We start from the raw sequence: 21,016 nt of genomic DNA, 5'->3' as shown, positions 1-21,016 counted from the left end.
GATCTTAGGTTGCAACCACTTTTTCTACAACACATTTTAATAAGTACTAAACAACAGACATGGCTGGTATAGAGAAGGAAAGACAAGGGATATATAACCTAGGGAGGCAGAATGGTGAAGAACTCCTGAGGAAATTGTACCTGTTCCCAGGATAAACTAGAGTCTGCCAGATAAAGAAAGGGGCAAAGAAATTGAGTGGGGTGAGTTAGGGGAAGACTGTTCTAGGCAGAAGAAGAGAGGAAAGAAGCAAGCAAGCAGGCTGGTGAGGAAGGGAGACAGGGAGACAGGAAGACAGGTGTCCAAAAACCAAGACGACCCAGTGCATTGAGATCTAAAATGGGCTGTCATTGGTGGTGAGTGCCAGTTGGAAATGAAGCTGAGAAGATGGCTGTCCCTCCTCTGATATTTTCAGTCCCGTGATTCTGTCCTCTGCACGGTGTCTCTGTGTTACATCCCTAACTTACCAGCCTTGTCTGCATGGATCAATTAAATATCATCTGCTGGTTTAATGAGAATGCTTCTCTTTCCTGTGCTCCTCAGGTCACTAGGAGAGAAGTGCATGCCGTGCGAACTTGAACTGAGGCTGCCACGCCGTGCTCTGGCTTCTCACACTGTGGGATAATTGGCTGTTTACTAGGCTACTAGATCATGAGTCCCACTGAGGAGGGGGTTTCTCAGATTTATCTTTGGATCCCAGTGCCTGGTACACAGTGGGTACTCAGTAGATGTTTGAGTGGAAATTTTCATCTTCATAAAGAGGGTATCAAGACAAGAAAAATAAATTATTTCTCTACAGTGCTGGTGGGGGCCCTGGTTTTTATGGATGGAATTTTTACACCATATGGAATATTTAACCTTAACTCTTCCAGTGATGATTATATAGTTTCATGAAAAGGCAACTTTTCATATAAGGGTGATTTGTGCAGAAAGTACTCTTGAGGCTAGATAAATGGCCTCACAAGTTTGAAGGTTCTCTAGGAGAACTCATCTGTGTGGCAGACACAGAGGTACTATGGATAGAAAAAACAAATGAGGAGCACATGGGGGTGGTAGAAATATCCCTAAATAGGAGACATTACAAAAGCCCATAATTTTAGAGCCCCTAATTCTGAATCTGGACAGAACCAGGCTCCATTCCCCTTGCTTATCAACCTGTTCTTCACAAATTATATAAAGCTCCCCAAATGAAGAACATTGGAGGGAGAATTGAATTCCTTCATAAACATTTGTGGAGTGCCATCTTTAGTCTTCTCTTCTGATAAAAGGAAGGTACATCATCAAGGAGTATTTTTAATTTTCAAAGAACATTCACATGCCTTCTCTGAATTAATTCTGAAAGATTGCAACAGACTTCTGGAAAATGCACAGTTCTCCTTCTGTCTAATCCATAAGGGAGGAAATCTAGGCTCAGAGATGTGAAATGACTGACCCAACATCATAGCTTCATGTGAAGGGATGAGTACATGTTATTCTACCTGAAAGCCAAAGATCAGAAATCTGAAAGTGTAATAGTAGAGATGGCCAAATGTTTTCTTGGTGACATTTATGAACACAGAAAGCACCAGCAATGTTGCATTAGACACAGACCAACAAAAGTAGATGACCAGGGACAATGTGGTAGCTCAGGCAGTTAGCACCCTGGGAACTGATAAGCCACGCCTTATCCACTGGCATCCTCAGAACTGCAGGTAAACCTACAGGACCATCAATTCCTAAAGGATAAGCAACAGATTCTACAATTATACTGTTGCCCTACGATGCCTTCAGAAACAGAGTTAAATCAAGTGCATTCAAACTAAAGTTTAATATAAAAAGGTTTAAAAACTAATTTTTAAAGTAAATGATAATACTCCACATTAACAAATTTGTAATTAAATAGATAATACCATACATCTGGAAGTATAACTTTTAGAAAATGACTTAACCAAAAACAAGATCAAAATCCTTAAAAACATGCATACATGTTGACCCAGTAATTCTGTAATTTTGCTGCAGGAAATACTTACAGGTGTGTACAAGGATATGCCCCAAGATGTAGATATGACCTTCAAGGTTAACAATACAATGTGTTTGAAATTATAATCTATGTATATAATAGAAATTGTGATTGAAAATGATGTTGCAGGGAAAAATTTAATAAATGAAAGATGTAGATAAGTAAAAAAGTATACCATAAATAGTATTTATAATATAATTATAATGTTAAAAAATATATTCATGCAAAGAAAACTGCAGTCTATACACAAAATATTAACTGGACTTATGCCTAAGTGGTAAGAGTTCAGATAATCTGCATTTTCTGCTTTATGACTTTTATATAATTTGCATATTTTCTACAATAAATACATGCCTACTTTTATGAACAGGAAAGATATTACATGTGGCGGGGAGGAACATTTTCCATCAATTATCACTGTGTGACTTTGGCCAGCTATTAACTTCTCTGAGCTCCAGATCCATCATGAGTAATATGTACTTTGTAAGATTCATGTGAAGATCAGTTATAAGAAACAAAGTGCAAATACTTTGAAAACTACAAAGAGATTCTGGAACATAAGAGGTTCTTTTTAACACGGTATCAGATGAGGAAGTTTTTGTAAAGTGCTAGGGCGGCTGTACCACAGGATGCAGATCGGGGAGCAGGCACAGACTTTGACAGCGCAGAAATAAACATGAAAGAGTACGCGTGTCTATTCACACGGGTAAATATATCACGCTGCACCATCAGAGTCATGAGATGATGCATCTCCGCATCGCAGAGTCTCAGTCGCTCTCGTAGGAGCCATTTATATAGAAGATGAACTATCCTCTGCTCAAAAGTGAGGTTATGACTGTCTTGAGCTTAGACAATTGCCAGTACAATCTTTATTTTCAAAACTTTAAATATATAATTTCAAAATAGTCTGCACATGTCTTAGACATCATGAAAAATTCAAACCTCAATCTCTGGAGGAGCCAGGCTTTTTTATTTAAATATTGAGGCCACACTTTCCTGGTAATTTTTTGCAGATTTCAAATCCCTGATTTTCTAATAGTTGAAGAAGTCAGATCTCTTGTGCAAAGCAAATCTCCAAGCTGTGCACCTGACATAGCTGGAAAGGAGGGATGGGTGAGGGGGTGGGTACTATAGAAACACATGGCTGATGCCAGAGGACAGGGACACCGACAGCTGAACCACTGAATACTGCTTTTGACACAGGGACATTGGACAGACTGTGAGCCTCAGGACTGAACCAATACTGGGAAGCCATTGGCTTCTGTTCTCAGTGCCAGAGTGTCTCTGTCCTCCACTCTGCTTGCCATGTTCATGGCCTCGTGCAGAACGGGGTTGGTTAGACCTGTCTGCATGTTGTGGCTGAGAATGAGCCAGTGTGTGCTGTCTACACAGCATGTGACCACAGCACAGAAGCCACGTCACTCCTAGATTATCCCTCCCCACCTCGTCAGCTCTACATGACCGACCTTTTCCCTTCATCTCCTGGATCTAAGCATGCTTACACATGTCCCAGAGTCCACGGTACCCAGGCATCAAAATTTGGAGGGGTAGACCCTGCAGGTTTCTGAAGGGGAGGGCTCCCGGGTCAGGTAGGGCACTGGATGGTGGAAGAGGTGAGACTTGCCTACTGCAGAGAAAATCAGGTAGAGGTTCTGTCCTCCAGAAATATTAATATAGTGTGTGACACATAGTAGGTCCTCAATAAATGTTAGTTTTTCCCCCCAAGTTCCTATCTTTCTCTCAATTTATATCATGCATTTTATACTTCTTTTATAGAGTTACAGTTTATATTTTAAGGTAGAAGGTATTCCACAACTTCTTTTTTTTTTTTAGAGAGAGAGAGAGAGAGAAAATCTTTTTTTGTAGATGGACACAACACAATGCCTTTATTTTTATGTGGTGCTGAGAATCGAACCCGGGTCCCCCATGTGCTAAGCGAGTGCTCTACTGCTGAGCCACAATCCTAGCCCCATTCCACAACTTCTTTAGGAAAATACATAAGGTAACAGAAAAAGGATGAGTTCATACCACGTGCATGTGAAAATAGAAGTATAGGAAAGGCAGAGGGGATGAAGACAAGGTAGGTGGATGGGGAAAGAGAAAGGAAAACGGACAGAACTAATTACCTCAGCATTAAGGTCATGAACGACACTAGAACTGGTGGCTCAATACATTCTACACAGGTTTAACACATTTTATGGAATTTTCTATTCATCTCAAAATAACAGGAACCTTGGAAAGGACAGACATGGGGGGAACACAGTGGGCTGCATCATGGAAGTCCCCAGGAACGCAGGAAGGAGCTGCCATTTTCTGTCTCAGAAACAGCAGTTGGCAGAAGCCACTCACAACGATCCAAAGGTGATAAACAGAGCCAGACAGGGAGGTGAGTCAGAGGCTTCTTGACTTCTACAATGAAGAATTCAGGACAATTCCAAAAATATCTACTTAGAGAAAACCAAGTGCCAAGGGGTGAGAGATACAAGAATGGAACCTGCCTGCCCTCAAGTCATTCACAGTCTGGCATTTTTGGTTTTCATTGTTAAAAATTCTGCCTACCTTTCAAAGAGTGGGGCAAGCAAATACGTCACCAGCTTTGCATGGGCATGCCTACGCAACAGAAAAGCAGGGAAAAGTCCAAGAGAGTAATGGTGACTGAGCATAGGGGAGAAAAATGTGAGGGTATTAAACTAACCTCACTGTTTGAATCCTAGAAATAATGTAATTCTACATACTTGTGTGTGTGTGTGTGCGTGTGTGTGTGTGTGTAGTTAATAACCATAGCACAAAAGCACAGTATTGAAAAGTAAAACAGAACATCGTTGCAGTGATCTGTTTTGCATAACATGGAACCACTGGTGTAAGGCATGCTCACTCCCTGGCTCCCTGGTTTTAGCCGCACACTGTGGCAGTAGGGAACCATGTGGTGGACAGGAAAAGTCTTCCTAGCTGAGACGTCTTGGCCATCTACTGTACTGAACCTCAATGTCCTCTTCTTTAAAAAAGAGATACTACCTCTATTCTGCGAGATTGGCTAGTTAATTACGTTGTCCATATTCAAAGGAGAATACCCAGCTGCAAAGAGGTTCAGTGATTCACAAAGTATGAAATGACATATATGGAAAGCTCTTAAAATAAGATCTGGCAAATAATAATTCATTGCTTAGGCTCATCACAACCTCTACAAATGCATCATTGTTTTTAATCATTACAGGTCAGCCTGCACCATTGTAACTGGGTGATGGCTCAAATTCAAGTGTTTGACCAGTAAGTCCAACCCTTCTCCCATAATACTGGTCATTCAAAGCTCCCAGGCTCCTCCCTGGTCACTGAGCCTCCAGATGGGGGGCATCTCCAGACTCCTCTCACCTTAACGCTGTCCCTTGCCTCTTAGGAGAACACTCCCTTATTGCAATCAGAACTCTTAATGCTTTTCCTCCTTGACCACCATAGCAAGGCATCCAGGAACAGCATAAGGGTCATCCTATCAGTACTCCCCCTGATGACAGTCTCACCATCTCAACACAAATGGCTCCCACGAGCAGTGTCCTCATAAAAATAGAAGTACCTGTTAAATAACCAAAGCACGGTCATGCAAAATGAATCTTAAATTAAAATTAAAAATAAACTCTCGGTAAGATGGAAAAATAAACAGTAGACCTCCAATAAAAGGATCACCCATCTAAATAAAAGCCGAGACATACAAATGGACAACTCTGATTTATCAAGTATAATGGCCTCTGGAATTTGGATGATAATTTTCAGAAGTGTCTTTCTCCATTACTCAGTTGACCCTCGAAGCTACAGGAAGCTCCCAGAGCACGTTAATATTTGTGATTTACAATACACACATGTCATGGGCCCTTTCATGAGGACAAAGAAAATACAGTGGGAAAAACGTCCTGACCTTGCCTGGCTTTTTCCTTTTCCATAGCATGGATTACTTTCTAGCAGACTATATTATTTATGTACATCTATTGTTTCTTTCCTGTCTCCCAGCATTAAAGGCAAACTGCAAAAGGTTGTGTTCACCAATGTGTCAAAATCTCTGAGAGCACTCCATGGAACATAGTAGATGCTTAATAAATATTTTTAAGGGAATAAATGAATAAAATTCAAGTATTGTGCCTTTAAAACTTGAAGTCTCATTGCCTCACCTGTAAAATGGGGATAATAATATGCAATTAACACACATAAGGCAAGAATTCAATGAGACAAACTTATGTGAAGCAGTTAGCACATGTCTGGAAATTAGCACTCAACAAATATAGTAATAAATAACACAATTATATAACAATGAATATTTGGCTTCAATATTTATAAAGAGCACTCAGAAGAGAAAAGCCAGCACTCTCCACCTGGTCCTCTTCCTGCTACCCCAATGGGCTCCCTAGCCCATCCCAGGACCAGAATGAGAAAGTTACAAACTCCTTAGTCAACAATTCAGAACAGGCTGTGGATGACAGTATGGGTGGGCCACTTGGTTTTACAAATCTTATCAAGTGGTATCATGTTCATTTGCTTACATATTATGTGTGGTGACTGTGTAACAGCAAAATTAAAAAGCTGTGACAGAGGCTGCATAACCCGGAAAGACACATCTGTATAACATATCTACTCTCTGACCCTTTAAGAAGAAGTGTGTCCTAGTGTGATAGTAGGAGCAAATGTGACTCCATTTTGTTTTATAACTTCATCCTGTAAAACAACCATGCCAAGTAGAAGAGTCATGACTGGAGCAAGATGTTCTTTTCCTTTTGCTATAGAAACCTTTAAGAACACAAAACTACCTAATAGGGTATTGTTTCTGTAACTAGGGTAACGGGGCTCTGTTTCTGTAACTGGGGTGACTGGGCTAACTGTGATTGGTTAGGCTTCCCACCACTTGACTGTACTCTCCCATTCTGTAACCTGGCTTGCTTGCATTGGCTAGACCCCCTGAACATCCCTTTTGTGATTTTCAGGCTTATAAGGAGTGCCCTTGCAATTGTTCGGGGCTGATCAGGGGAACAGCTTTATGTTCTGGTCAGTCACCACTAGTGTGCTTCAATAAAGGCTTGATTCGATTATACGTGAGTGGTCTGGAAGTCAGTTTATGAAACCCTGGGACGAAGCTTTAACTATAACACTAGGATTCTCAGTTCTCAGGTAAGGAAATAGAGGCCCCAATGACAGAGACTCGTGGTTTATATGCCTCTTCAGAGGCCCAAATAGTAGCTGATAAGCTTGGGTTCTAGGGCCCATTTGCATGATGACCACCTAGAGGAGTGGGACCATACATGATGTGGGAGGAGTTTGGGGTCTAGAGTGACCAGATACTTCCTTTCCTGAACAGACAATGGATCACTTGCTTGCAGGAGGCCCTAAGCATTTCCTTGAAGGGTAGAGATGCCAACCTGGAAATTTCCAACCTGGAGTTGGAAACAACATGGAATTTGCATACAGCATGCTAGGGCAGTTTTCAACTCCCAACTCGCAGCATATTTGTTCTTGCATAACTTGCTGAACCCTCTCTGGTCTCAGTTTCCACATCTGTTTAATGGACATAATACCTTCTTAGTTGAGGTCTTAAAAGAGTGAAACAAACGTGATCCAGCATGTAAAAGCAGGTGGCACAGCAAATATGATCTCCTCCCTCTTTGAAGACCAGGATTGGTAGGAAGAGCTGATATTTCAGTGTTTACCAAGGATACTTGAAAGTTCTCATGGACTCTCCTTCCAGGGTATTGTGACCAAACTTTCTCCTCAGTAATGAGTTTCATACTGTTCTGGAAAGTATCTCACAGAGGCATCTTCCAAACATTGTCAATTTCTAAACAGACTAGTGTTGATTTGTGGCAATAAACTTTTTTTTTTTTTTTGTAATAAGTTAAAATTCAATATCATCCAACAAAACACTAAATATACAGAGACCAAATTTTTCTCCTTAGAGGTTTGGATCAGTAGATCTCAGGCAGCTATGGGGCATGTGGGATCCCAGAACATGGAGGAGGATTAGCCAGGAATACAGGGATGGCATGGAGAGGAAAGATTGTAAAAAGAAAGGTAAAATGTAGACATGGAACCAGAGGATGTTTCCTACTTCCTGCCTTGGGAACATGAGAGAGGGACTGAGACCTCTCCAGAGTGATGCTCCATTACAGACTTTTGCAAATAATTTGCTGTGAAGCCTCACTTTCTTTGGGTTCTTAGCTCCCACCAGAGAGTCCTGGTACCCCATCAATGGATAATGCTGAGTCAGGCCCAACCTTCTTCCTGCCCTCACTGTATGGTGACCTGGCATCCTTGTCAGGCAGCATCCCAGGTTCTAATGTGTGGCCCAGACAGGGTGTGTCATCGCAAGTTAACTTAATCATAGTTTCCTCCTTCCCTCCAGCCCTCTCTTTCCTTCTGTCACCATCCTTATGCCTTCTTCTGTGTTGTCAATGATCAATTAGCACTTTTGTTACATAGCAGGGCCTCCTACACCAGGTCCTTCAGATAAGACAGTGGAGAGACAGGAGCTTGTGATCTGATGGTGACCTGATCTGAGTTGACCATTACAACCCAGGTGTGCTGAGAACAAGGTGACCAGATGGTGCTATAGGGGCATTATGAAACTACTTCATTCTGTTTAGAGGGACCAGGAAGACTGTACAGGAGATAGAACAATGTAGCTAGTGATGTAGCATTATTTAACATCTCAAGTTTTTCTTATGCTAAGCACTAATTTTTATAGGACTATATTGATCTTGTACCAACCCTAAGATATAAATATTTTTATCACCACCATCTTACAGATGAGTAATCAAAGGCATAAAGATATTAATAAAATTGCCTTGAACTATCATACAATCCAGTGATCCCACTAGTGGATCTATACTGCATCCAAAGAAAATGAAATCAGTGTGACAAAGAGGTGACACACTGCCCTTTGTGTCTAGGCTAGCACAACTCACAAGAGCAAGATATGGGATCAAACTCAAACTCAGTGTCTATCAATGGATTAATGGAAAAGAAAATGTAGTATACATACATAAAAGAATCCAATTCAACCTTAACAAAAAAAAAGGAAGTCCTATCACTTGCAACAACATGGGTCGACCTGGAGGATATTAGGTTGTGAGAAGTTAGTAAGCCAGCTACATGATCACGTTGGTATGTGGAATCTAAAGAGGTCAAAGCCACAGAGGCAGGAACTACCATGGTGATTACTGAGGACCAAGTGAGTTAGGGGAAATGGGGCAATATTAGCTAAAGCACACGAGGTTCCACCTAAACAGGAGTTGTATGTTCAAGAGAGAGATTGTACAACATGGTGACTCTAGAGAATGTCACTCCTAAACATGGTGCCTTGGAGTGCTGCACATCTTAAACTGAGGGTGTGAGAATCACTAGAAGCTGAAGAGGCTGGGCTCTGAAGTTCCCTGATCTACCTGAAGACTGGATCCCCCAAAGGAGAACACCATGGCCTGTCTCCTCCCTGTCACTTCATCAAGGAAAGAAGATTAGACTCAGAGCAAGGAAGAGATTGGAAGTCAAATTCTGCCTCAGGCCACTGTCTGTTCTTTGGATCCATTCTTTTTAAAAATCCTTTACTCTGCCTTTAAAATTGCCCACAGTCCCCACTCCCTCCATCCTATGACAAAGGGCCTATAGATTTCTAAATGTCACTGTCATCGGGTGCCCACCTTGCAGCAGTCCCCAGATGCACACAATACATCTGTATATCTTCCCTCCTGCTCATTTATCTATTGTCAGTTCATTTCTCAGACTTAATACTGAACCACAGCAGGCGATATAGAGAATGTTCTCTCATTCCTATAACAATGCATTGTACATTTGAAATTTTCTGATGGTAGATTTTAAATGTTGACATGACTCTATAATGTATAAATAACACACCATGTTGTAGGTAGTAAACATATATAAACTGCATTTGTCAATTTGAAAATTATAATTTGGAAAAGAAACACTGCTTTCTACCCACACAGCTAGTCATTGCTGACCTAAGGAAATGCACATCTTGAATCTATGTTCCTACATTCTCTCATCTCCCACCTCTGGTTCTAGGGCTATATTGATGAGGAGCAGGCTGTGGGTTTAGGCACACCCAATTTGAATCCTGCCTGGAGGATGAAGTGCTTAAAGAACTTAGTTTCGTAAAGCACCTAGCCTGGATTAAAGGCTTGATAAATGGCAATGTTTCTATGTGGCTGCTGTTTTTATTACTGTTATCACTGGACTCTGAAAGATGGTGAGATGATCATCAGTTGAAGAAGGCAAAAGATATCCAGGACTTAAAATCAGCATATTTCAGTGATGCAGCCACATCAATGTTTATAGTACCTCAATTCACAACAGCTAAACTATGGAACCAGCCTAGGTGCCCTTCAACAGTGGTATATGTACACAAAGGAATATTATTCAGCATTAAATAAGAATGCAATTATGGCATTTGCCTGTAAGTGGATGGAGTTGGAGAATATCATGCTAAGTGAAATAAGCCAATTCCAAAAAAACCAAAGGCCAAATGTTCTCCTGATATGTGGATGCTGACACACCATAAGAGAATAGGGAGAACAGAAGTTCACTGGATTAGACAAAGGAGAATGAAGGGAAGAGAGGAGGATGGGAATAGGAAAGATAGTGGTATGAATCTGACATAACTTTTCTATGTTCATATATGGACGCACAACCAGTGTAATTCCACATCATGTATAACCACAAGAATGGGAAGCTGTACTCCATGTATGTATGATATGTCAAAATACACTCTACTGTCATGTATACACACACACACACACAAAAAACAATTCATGAATGAATGAACAAATTAACTAAAATGGTAGCATGGTCTGGACAAGTTCTCAGCCAACCTTATCTGACCTCAAACTCCCTTTCCATAACAAATACTATCATTTATCAAGCCTTACTCCAGTTCCTTCTTTCATTGTCTGGAAACAATCAGATAGTCTACCTATATACATGAAGTTTAAAATACCTACACACAAATCAAATTATCCTAATTAAAACATACAAGAGAAATAAAATATGGTTTCTGACCTAAAAATGTGAATTTCTTTTCTTTTTCTTTTAGTGGTGCTAGGTATTGAACCCAGGGCCTTGGGCATGCAAGGCAAGGACTCTACTAAATGAGCTATATCCCTAGCCCCTAAAAATGTGAATTTCTATGCATAAATGCTTAGTTACAGCTATAATAGAAGAAGATAATGACATAGTCATATTTTTGTTTCTCCCAGTGAATAAACTTGAGATTAAGAGAACATTTAAATCAATAGTGATGACACTCCTTTCTTTCTATGTGACATTACTAAACAAAGACCAAACAACCAGAATCACAGCAAAAGCCACAGCCACCCATGAAGCTGACAGAGCAGGGCCACCTTGGCCACTCAAACACAAAGAGCATCGCAATGTATGGCTTTCCTAAAGTATGAACAACTTTGACGAGATCCCAACAGAACACGTCTTTCTCTTGGTTTAGCTGCATTTCTGAAAAATTTCCATGTCACAAATATGGTGTAAAAAAATATTTTTAAACACATAACACAGGGCTAGATATTAGATTCAAGTAATCACAGGGTTTTCAATTACATGAATGTCTTGTGAACAACTGGGAAGTCACAGAGCTCAGGAAAGAACCTGTTGAGGTAGAAGTCTGTCCTGGGCATTGTGGAATGTCCAGCAGCCTTGGCCCCTAGCAACTGAATTCCTGCATCATGCCCCCTCGCCGAAAGTCACCAAAATGCCTCTGCTCACCAAACACAACTATGTAAGTTTGTTAAACACTCCCCAGGTAGCAGAATGAGCCACGTAGAGAATCTCTGGAATAAAAGAAAGGAACTGAGCACAAGAATTATTAAGTTTAAATTTGAATTCTATTTCTGCTACAAAGAGTAACTTTGGACAAGTCACTTAGCCACGGGTACCCCAGTTGACACCTGTAAAATGGGGATAATAAAAACTTCCAAGAATTATTAGGTGTCAAATGACACCAATCCAGGAAAGCCACTGGCCACGAACCATAGAGCCCTGTTTCCAAGCTCATCATCAGCCCCAGTCATTGAAAGTCTCATGACACTGGAACATCCCAAAGCCACCAGGGCCTACTCCTGGTTCTACAGGTCCTCTCTTCCTGTCTCCCTCTCCTAGAACAGTTTCCCTTCCTTGACCTTGACTGCGATCTCCAAACCATGCTGGAAACACACAGCTAGAACCGGAGGAAGAGCAGACCTATTTTTTAAGGAGACACAACTAAGAAGACATCTGGTTTTCACTGAGGAATAAATTACTAAATCAATCCTAAAATGCAAGTATGGCCATTGCATGAAAACACAACTGCCCGTCTCTTTTGAGGGACAGTGTTGACTCCTCAGCGGCTTTCTACCCCTCATGTGCTGTGCCCTTGGGATTCTTTGAACATTTGCTGGTTCTTCATCTCTAAGTCATTTTATTTCCGGTGCAATAAATACTACCTGCTACATATGAGTCTCTGTGCTAACTAGATAGACAACAGTGATAAACAAAGAGATAGGCCTTATTCATCTGTGTGTTTACAGAGGTACCCAATAAATATTTCCTGAAGGAAAGAAGGAAATACCACACACATCTTTGTCTGTTAGACATCCTGCCTTCAGAAATACTGTGCTCTCTTTTGCTGCAGTCTGGCTGGGCACAATTCAGGAGCCACTTGTCAAAAGAAACCTTTATTGTTAGAACCACACACGCCAAACCACACAGCTCTTCAGGAAAACCTTCAGAGCCCAACTGCCACCACTGGCTTCCCACAAGCTTCTCAACCCCCCCACTCCTCCTGCTTTGAGGCCGATTGGCTGGGTCGCGTGGGCAGAGCCAAAAAAAGTCCCCCAATGAGCAGCTCCGTGGTCTGAAAGGGCGGGGAAACAGCCCAATAAGCATCACTGCAGAGGAGCCAATCAGTTGGCAGCTAGAAGTTTGCTGGGGCTGCTGTGAGCCAATCATCAGCTGGCAGCTGGAAGTTTGCTGGGGCCCCTTCGGCTGTGGCTCTCAACACTCTTTCCTGACTTACCTACCTGATCTTTCCCAAGCCACCCCTCTACGGCCAAGCCAGGGTGCCCTTTTCCATGAAAACCATCAGGAATGTTCTAGACTAAAGTGAGGCCTCAATCACTGAGCACGGACAATTCTGCTCACATGGGAGCCTTGGCCACTCTCAGTTCACTCTGAGCCACAAGACTATGAATGCCTCCGGGACAAGGGCCACATCTTATTCATCTTTAAATCCCCAGGAAGCAGAGCTGCACACAGGCAGGAACCCAGAGTGCTATCATCTAATCATCTGTGGGCTACCCCGTCAACAAGGCATCCACCCGAGACAAGCATGACGGGATGCCACAGGTCACTCCACCTGTTCATCTTCACCAGAGAACCCTCATGGAAGGAGAGTGAGCAACAGTAACAGCCCAAGATGACACTGATCTTGCCTCACTATGTATATTAAAGGAAATCACTTACAAAATCTGGCATGTTATTACTGGTGACTTCTTACTAGTACCAGGGACTCTGGACCTGGCTGTGTGGGATTGAAGCCCAGTTCTGCCATGGATTTGCAGTGTGAACAAGCAAAAGTCGCGTGAGATTGTGACAAGAAGGATGTTGTAACATCTCAAAAAGCTGATGCAGACTGCTGCCCTCCATTGTAAGAGACTTATCTTAGGGTGCCTGCACAATTGTTAATTTTTATGACATAAAATTGTAATAATTCTAAGGAAAAAAATTTTAAGTGGAAAGTGAATGAAATCAATGGGGTTCACTGGAAAGATATGAGTCTTCAACTTGGGTGGTGTGTCTTGGGTCTACAGCCAGGCCAGGGACACACCCAGAGCCTCAGTTTCTTCATCTGTAAAATAAAAAGGACATCACTTGTGCCTTAACATCCATTGGTCTGGGTACTTTATCTACTCCTGATCTGCTTCTGTTCCTGTGATTACTAATAACCAAAAGGTTATGTGTGACATTTTCTGCTTTCTCACTGATTCCTTTGATAGACCAGCAATGCCTAGTCTATCTGCAAATATAAACAGCTTTCAGTATTGATTTATTCCTGGCAACATGCTAATAACAAAATAAGATTTACTCATATAAGGATTGGGATCAGGAGTTCTTTGAAATTCAAGACAGGGTGTAAATTGCTGCAAAGGGTCTCTTTAATTGGGATCAAAACATTTTTGACAGCTTTTGGATTTAAAAATTCTAGCTATTGTCAGGTTCTGAAAATGTTACTTTCCTAGTTTTTTCTTTCTTTCTTTTTTTTTTTTTTTAAATGCAATCAAGCTTGAGCCAAAAAAAAAAAAAAAATACCTTAGACAAGATGAACAACTAAGGTTTGTCATTCCACATGACAAAGGCCCAGTTTTCCATTTCTTTGATATGGAGAGCAAAATACTTCACTGAGATTCCTATGCTGCACAGTTCAGTCAGTCCCCTGCTGGGTAAGGACAAAGGTTCAGTAAACTGTTCCTGCTCATAATCTCCTGGAGGTTTTTCAAATAAAAAACATCAATAGGCACTATTTTAAGGGAGAAACAGAATCCTAAAACTCATCTCAGAAGTCAGTTTGGATGTGATATTGCTCATCACCGCAACCTCTACCTACTCCCTTCAACAATGTCCTATGGGTCTCTTGTGGCTTGGCTACCTACGGGTCTCTTGTGGCTTGGCTACCCCCAGCGCCAGTGAACTCAGATCTATTTGACTCAGGTCTGCCTGCCAGAAGAGTCATCTTACTGACAAACTAAAACCGTTTTCTAGAAACTTCTATCAACAAGTCCTGGTTGCAACTGGTTCAAAATTTCATTCTCTGATCATAAGGAACAAGTTGGGTCCTTGTATCAGATACTCTGGAGTCTCATCTTCTGTTCTTGAGATGTAAATAAATTCAGTCCTTTTGACCGTCTTCCTGGGACTTGTGCTGAGGCATATTAACAAGCTCAGGTTGTAGAAGCTCCATGCTACAGAGGCCGGATGTTAATCAAACAGAACTGGAGGAGGCTAAGCCAGACAGAAAACATTTAACTGCCTCCTTCCTGATTCTCCGCTAGGGATCTGACATTTTCTTCACAAAGCCAAATGGCTTTGGGCTGAAATGATGATTTTACTGTTGTTTTCTTTGTGTCCAGCTAAGGCCTCAGAAATTCTGCTTCAAGGTTTGATGGTATCTTTTGTGTGTGTGTGTGTTGTGTGTGTGTGTGGGGGGCAGTTTAGCCACCTCTGAGAGAGGAAGTACATAAAGGTACAAAATGCAGATGACTCCTCATTAGTAAAAATCCAGACATTAAGACTTTAATTATCTGGGAAGAGCCTATTTGATGGATGGGGATAGGGTAAAATAGCAAAGTGTGAAAGAGGTTCCCAAAACAAGATAAAATGCCAGATACCCCACACCCCTGCTTCTGTCCCTGTCGTCCCAGTGATGGACAGGGCTGGGAATGAGAAAGGCCTAGAGATAATATCATAACATTGGGACACATAAATCACTATGAAAGTATCTCTCAGTCGGGCTTGGTCCACAGTGCTGGGCTCCCATAAAGGACATAAAGGACCAGCAATGTTCTCCAAGTTTGTACAAGCCCCAAGTTGACCTCTGGCATACTTCAGGATCCCGGGAGGACATGTCTGTGTCTAGAAGACTTGGCCCAGCAGAGTTTTCAGTTCCCCAACTGACCTGGTCCTCCTCATCAGACTTGCCAATATCTTTTCTAAAATGTGAGGTTAAAAACTGAGCGCAGGGAACTGGGGTGGTGGCTCAGTGGTGGAGTGCTTGTCCAGCACGTGTGAGGCACTGGGTTTGATCCTCAGCACCATATAAAAATAAATAAATAAAATAAAGGCATTCTACCCATCACAACTTAAACAAACAAACAAGCCAACAAAAAACAGAGCGCAGGGGGCTGGGGATGTGGCTCAAGCGGTAGTGCGCTCGCCTGGCATGCATGCGGCCCGGGTTCGATCCTCAGCACCACATACAAACAAAAACGTTGTGTTCGCCGAAAGCTAAAAAAAAAAAATAATAAATATTAAAATTCTCTCTCTCTCTCTCTAAAAAAAAATATTAAAACAAAAACAAACAAACAAAAAAAACCGAGCGCAGGTCTCCAAAATACAATCTTTCCAGGAAAAGACAAAAACTCATCTTGCAACAATGCTGGGTACATTGATGAGGGGAGGAGAAGCTTTTGCTAAACTCTTAATCCTGCTAAATCCAAGCCCATTTCCTATCGATGCTTGTGCCCCAATCTAAACTCCCTCTACCAAGGCCTGTATGGACAGGCCCACCTTTCCCCATGGTATGGAGGTAAACTGCATTGATTTTTGATTCATGCCAATCTGAGAATAAATCTCTGTTCTGCCTCCTGGGCATGAGGTTGTTGTAAATAGTTTAAAATTTTCTGAATATCATGATGTTTTGGCATTTTGAGATACATTTCTGGCTGGGGAGGCACTGGCACTCTAGGGCTGGTCAATTCTTAGACATAGCCAAGGCCCAGCCAGGAGCAAGTCTTTGACAGGCAAATTTACCAATTCGGAGGCAGACAGAGGTGATCTTCTTCTGCCTTAATCTCCCCAGAGCAGGTACTAGGCAACTGGGGTCCACCCCTATAGCTCAGCACCAGAAAGAAGTGTTCCAACTAACCAGTCCTCAGCTATCCATCCTGCTGTACCTTGAATTTTCCTATGGAAACTCCAATAAAGGCCTTGGCCTCAGGGCTCCCTCCATTCCCCTCTTCTGCCTCCAGCCACCCCGGAGTCTTTCCCAAGTGGCCTTGTGTGGCACATTGTGCTCCTGTCTTGGACATGTTGATAAACAAATCCCAGGGGAACTGTAGGAAGTCACTTATCTGAGACAGACAACAAGCAACATGGATAAGCAAAAGGTCCCGTGAGCCAGGTTACTTGGGTTCTAAGCTTATCTCTATCACTGCTTATTTTCGGCAGGTCATGTCATGTTTCTGTTCTGGGTGTCTTCCAACTATAATGCAGGGACAATAATAGCATCTCTCCCTTGGGTGCTTGTGAAGAGTACTTATATAGAACTTAGGGCAATGCCAGGCACCTAATGTACACTTGATGAAATAGCTGCTACGGTGGGTTATGTTTGAGTGTGTCCCCCAGGGGTTCACAATCTGGAGAGTTGGTCTTTAGTACAGCAATGCTGAAACATGGTTTGGAGCCTTTCAGGAGATGTGGCATAATGGGAGGTCCTTTGCTGAATTAGGGGAGTAAGGGGACTGAGGGATCCCAGTCTCCCCCTGGCTTCCACTTTCAAGATATGATCTCTTCTTCTCTCTCACCTGCTTGCACTACTGGTATACCATCGACCCTGAGGTCCTTACCAGAGCCAAGCTGGGGGCTATGTCTTTAACCTCCAAACTGTGAGCTGCATACATCTATTTTCTTTATAAAGTCAGCCTGCCTTAAGTGTTTCATTATGGCAACAGAAAAGTGGATGAACACAGTATCCACTTTTAGGATGAAATATTATTATTTCACAGGACTGTTTTGAAGACAAAACTGGATAATACATGTACAAAGACCAACCTGGACTATAGAAGGTATTCAAAAACTGGTTGCCATTATTTTATACCATGGTAAAGTATATATACATAAAACTTATTGTAGTAACTATTCACAGTGTCTGGCTCAGTGGCATTAAATGTATTCATAGTTTTTTGCAGCTGTCACCACCATCCACCTCCAGAACATTTTCATCTTCCCCAACCAAAAAACCCACGTCTATCAAGCAATAGCTCCCCCTCCTTCCTTTTCCTGGAAATTATCATTCCACTTTCTATCTCCACGAGCTCCACACTCTGGGTACCTCATACAAGTGGGATCACCCAGGACTTGCTTTTTTGTTGTAGCTTACTTTGCTCAGCACACTGTCTTTGAGTATCACAGGTTGAAGAATGTGCTGGAATTTCCTTCTCTCTTAGATTGCATTCTATCTAGATGTGACCCTTTATTCCTCTGTCACTGGACACTGGGGCTGCTTTCATCATTTGGTTATTATGAATAATGTTACAGCCAATATCTGTTCTATTACTAGTTATTTAGAAGCAATTTTTCTATAGTTCTGATCTTTCTTCAAAAAAAAATACATTTTCACTTTTAAATGATTACCTGACCACCCTCATGTTATCAGTCAGAACAAGGAAGAGAAGCTAAAACTGCAAAATGACCAAGGTCAAAAAACTCGGTTGGTGGAGCATTATTTATAAAGTGCTTGATAAATTATCTTTGGGAAGTTCAAAGGAGGTGATATACATGGAGGTGTTTTATAAGCTGCATAATAATGAATGAATTAAAGACTAAAAACCCACTGGAGTGTCACTCTCTCAGTACAACAGATCACAGAATGTTTTTCTGTTTTTCCCTACCATCCATGAACGAGATCGACGGTGTCAGGCAAGCTCTGGGGATGAATATAGGAGTTAATTGCAACTGTAAGGTTGATGAAAACACAAACCACTTCTTTGGTGGGTTCAAGAAACATATCAACCCTTACATTTCCTGGTTGGCGGTAATAGATTTTATTTTTAAGACGGAGAACTCTATTTATTCTTTTTGATTACAGCAATTGTAAGGTGCTGGGGGTTAAACTCAAGAGAGCCTGGATGCTTTGACCAGTCCAAAGACCTACAATGTGTCTCCCTGTAGGATGCATGTCATCAAAGTTGCCAACACACAAAGAAATTTAACTTAAACTGTCATATTACCACCGCTCTTCAAAGCTTATCAATCTCTCCTAAGATTACCAGCATGGTGTGACACTTTTATCACAATTACACTGTAACAATCACGGTGCAGTCACACTGTGGCCAAGTCAGCAAAGAGACTTGCTTTGATGGACGATCACAGTTGATCAAGTTTGTCAGATGCTTTATGTGTTTTTATGCTTGTTTGATATTCCCGACCAGAGAGTAGAGGCTTTTAAGGGCACATCTGTCAATGGACTCAATTTCACGTCGCCAGGCGATTCTTTCACTTACCCCTGTCTTCTCATCAAAGATTTTGATCCCTCCAAAGGAGATGGTTAAAAAGATTTTCTGTTTGTGTTCTCCTTTGGAACGAGCGCCAGCAACAACGCCCTGTTGAAAGGAAGGACATAGTTTTTACCTTTGTGCTTTCATTTGAAAATTCCCTTGGGTCCCCAAGGCATGTCAGAGACCCTCAACCACTGCCACCAATCATGCACACCCTTTCCCTCTGCCCTGCGATGATCTGTGCACAAAGTGCTCACATCTGCTTGATGTCTTAGAGTAATAATTGACTTAGCTGTTCCAACACGGTATAAATACATACTTAAACATTCATTCTAACCAAGATTTAGAGAATGCCTACTGTGTGCCTACATACTTGGTTCAGAGTTAGGGATCCCCAACTATACACAATATGGACCTCATAATAATATTTTCACTGGATTGTATGGTGGATATGGATTTAATCTTTTCAATAAAGGTGAGTCACTAGATATATGCCTAAAGGTGATTTTATTTTTGTACTTCTAGAAAAGACTTTTGTATGAAATCAATCCTACAGATTAGAAAGAAAATAAAGGGAAAGATGCTAGACTGTATGTTTTATTTTTGTTTGGAAAAACATGATCATCACCTACTGCTTACAATTTTTATCCAAAGACATTTTGCATTTTCTATTATCTTTTCCCCTACCATTCCTGCACTTTCAAGAAAAACACCAAATGCCTTCCATTGTTCAAAACATCTATTTCCATACTTCCCCAAACTTTTTATAAACTGATGTGTGTATGTGTGCATGTATATATCTCTATCTCTATATAGCTGTCAAGAAGGCAAATGTCACAATAAGTAGGAATGTTACTTTGCTTATATTCTATCCCTAGTGCTTACAACAGTCCCTGGAGGATAGCAGATGCTTAGCAAATAATTGTTAAATGAATATGAACTATCTGGAGACCAACTTCCAAAGCTGATAAGATTCATGTGATGAGTAAGGATGGTTGCTTTTAAAATAAATTAGACTCTGTGGCCGAGGTAAGTACAGGCTTCATACAAGGGCATACCAGGAGAGTAAAGGCATTTCTAGGGTCTACGCCAAGGGCTGTTACAGACTCTCCATTAATGTCTTGAAGCTCCCCACTCCATCATGTTTGAGTCAACAGACTGTACGATTAAGCCCACCTTTCAATAGTCACAGCACTGGGCTTTTGGAAGTAGCAAAGTCTAAAATCACATTGATTTCTGTTCCCAGGAGATAATAGTAGTTTGTGCTGTTCACAGGACAGTACATTCTCAGGACCAGGTTCTGGGAATGTGTAGTGGTAGAGAGACCTGAAAGAGGCACATCCTCTTGAATTTGTCTGCTTATCTTCACTTTGGGTGTTGAAAAATATTCTGTGCACTCAGAATATTTTATTATACTCTTGGTTCTATGTAATCCTGGACAATTACTTAGCTTATGAGTTCCATTTCCTTAAGTGTAAGTACTTTTTTTGAATTGTTAAGAGAATTAAACATTTTTTTGTAAAGTAGCTAGCATGGTGTACCAGGGTATACTATACAATTTAACAACAATGAATTTCTTCTAGTAATAAATGAATATCCATGAAAACTTTAGTCCAATCCCAGCTTGGATACCTACTAGTAGGAAATTCATCTGGCATCAGTTGCCCACTAATTCTCAAACACATGTTACTCATTGACTGACACACAGAACATTAGAATCAGAGAAAAACCTTAAAACAAAGTTTTCCAACCAAGGATGAGAAAACAATGTTCCCAAAGGTAGTGGGCAGTCCTGAGATAGCACAGAGAATTAGGGGAAATGCTGAGACCATAACTCAGCCCTCCAAACTTTGTTCTGGGAGCAATAATTATTTTGTTCTTTCTAGAAAAAACATATCTCTCCTATCTAATGTCCCTCTTCCAGCCTCAGGACTAATAGCTACCCTCTAGTTGGTAAGACTATGGTTTACTTTCAAAGTAAAGCACTTTGTTCACA

At 41.3% G+C, this 21,016-nt stretch overlaps 1 protein-coding gene across 6 annotated transcripts in view; it reads right to left on the bottom strand.

Annotated features, from left to right (window-relative positions):
• Dab1 (DAB adaptor protein 1) overlaps positions 1 to 21,016 on the bottom strand; it is a 1,139,889-nt gene that overhangs the window by 126,058 nt on the left and 992,815 nt on the right. For all 6 annotated transcript variants that reach the window (XM_048815305.1, XM_048815307.1, XM_048815306.1 and 3 more), the window contains one exon: positions 19,027 to 19,125. In XM_048815305.1, coding sequence (XP_048671262.1) covers positions 19,027 to 19,125 — 99 coding nt within the window. The remainder of the gene's footprint in view (positions 1 to 19,026; positions 19,126 to 21,016) is intronic.

The sequence above is a fragment of the Marmota marmota genome, unplaced genomic scaffold (genome assembly GCF_001458135.2).
Source record: "Marmota marmota marmota unplaced genomic scaffold, marMar, whole genome shotgun sequence".
Lineage (NCBI taxonomy): Eukaryota > Metazoa > Chordata > Mammalia > Rodentia > Sciuridae > Marmota > Marmota marmota.
Note: the sequence above shows the minus strand (reverse complement) of the source record. Positions and strands in the feature narration are given on the sequence as shown.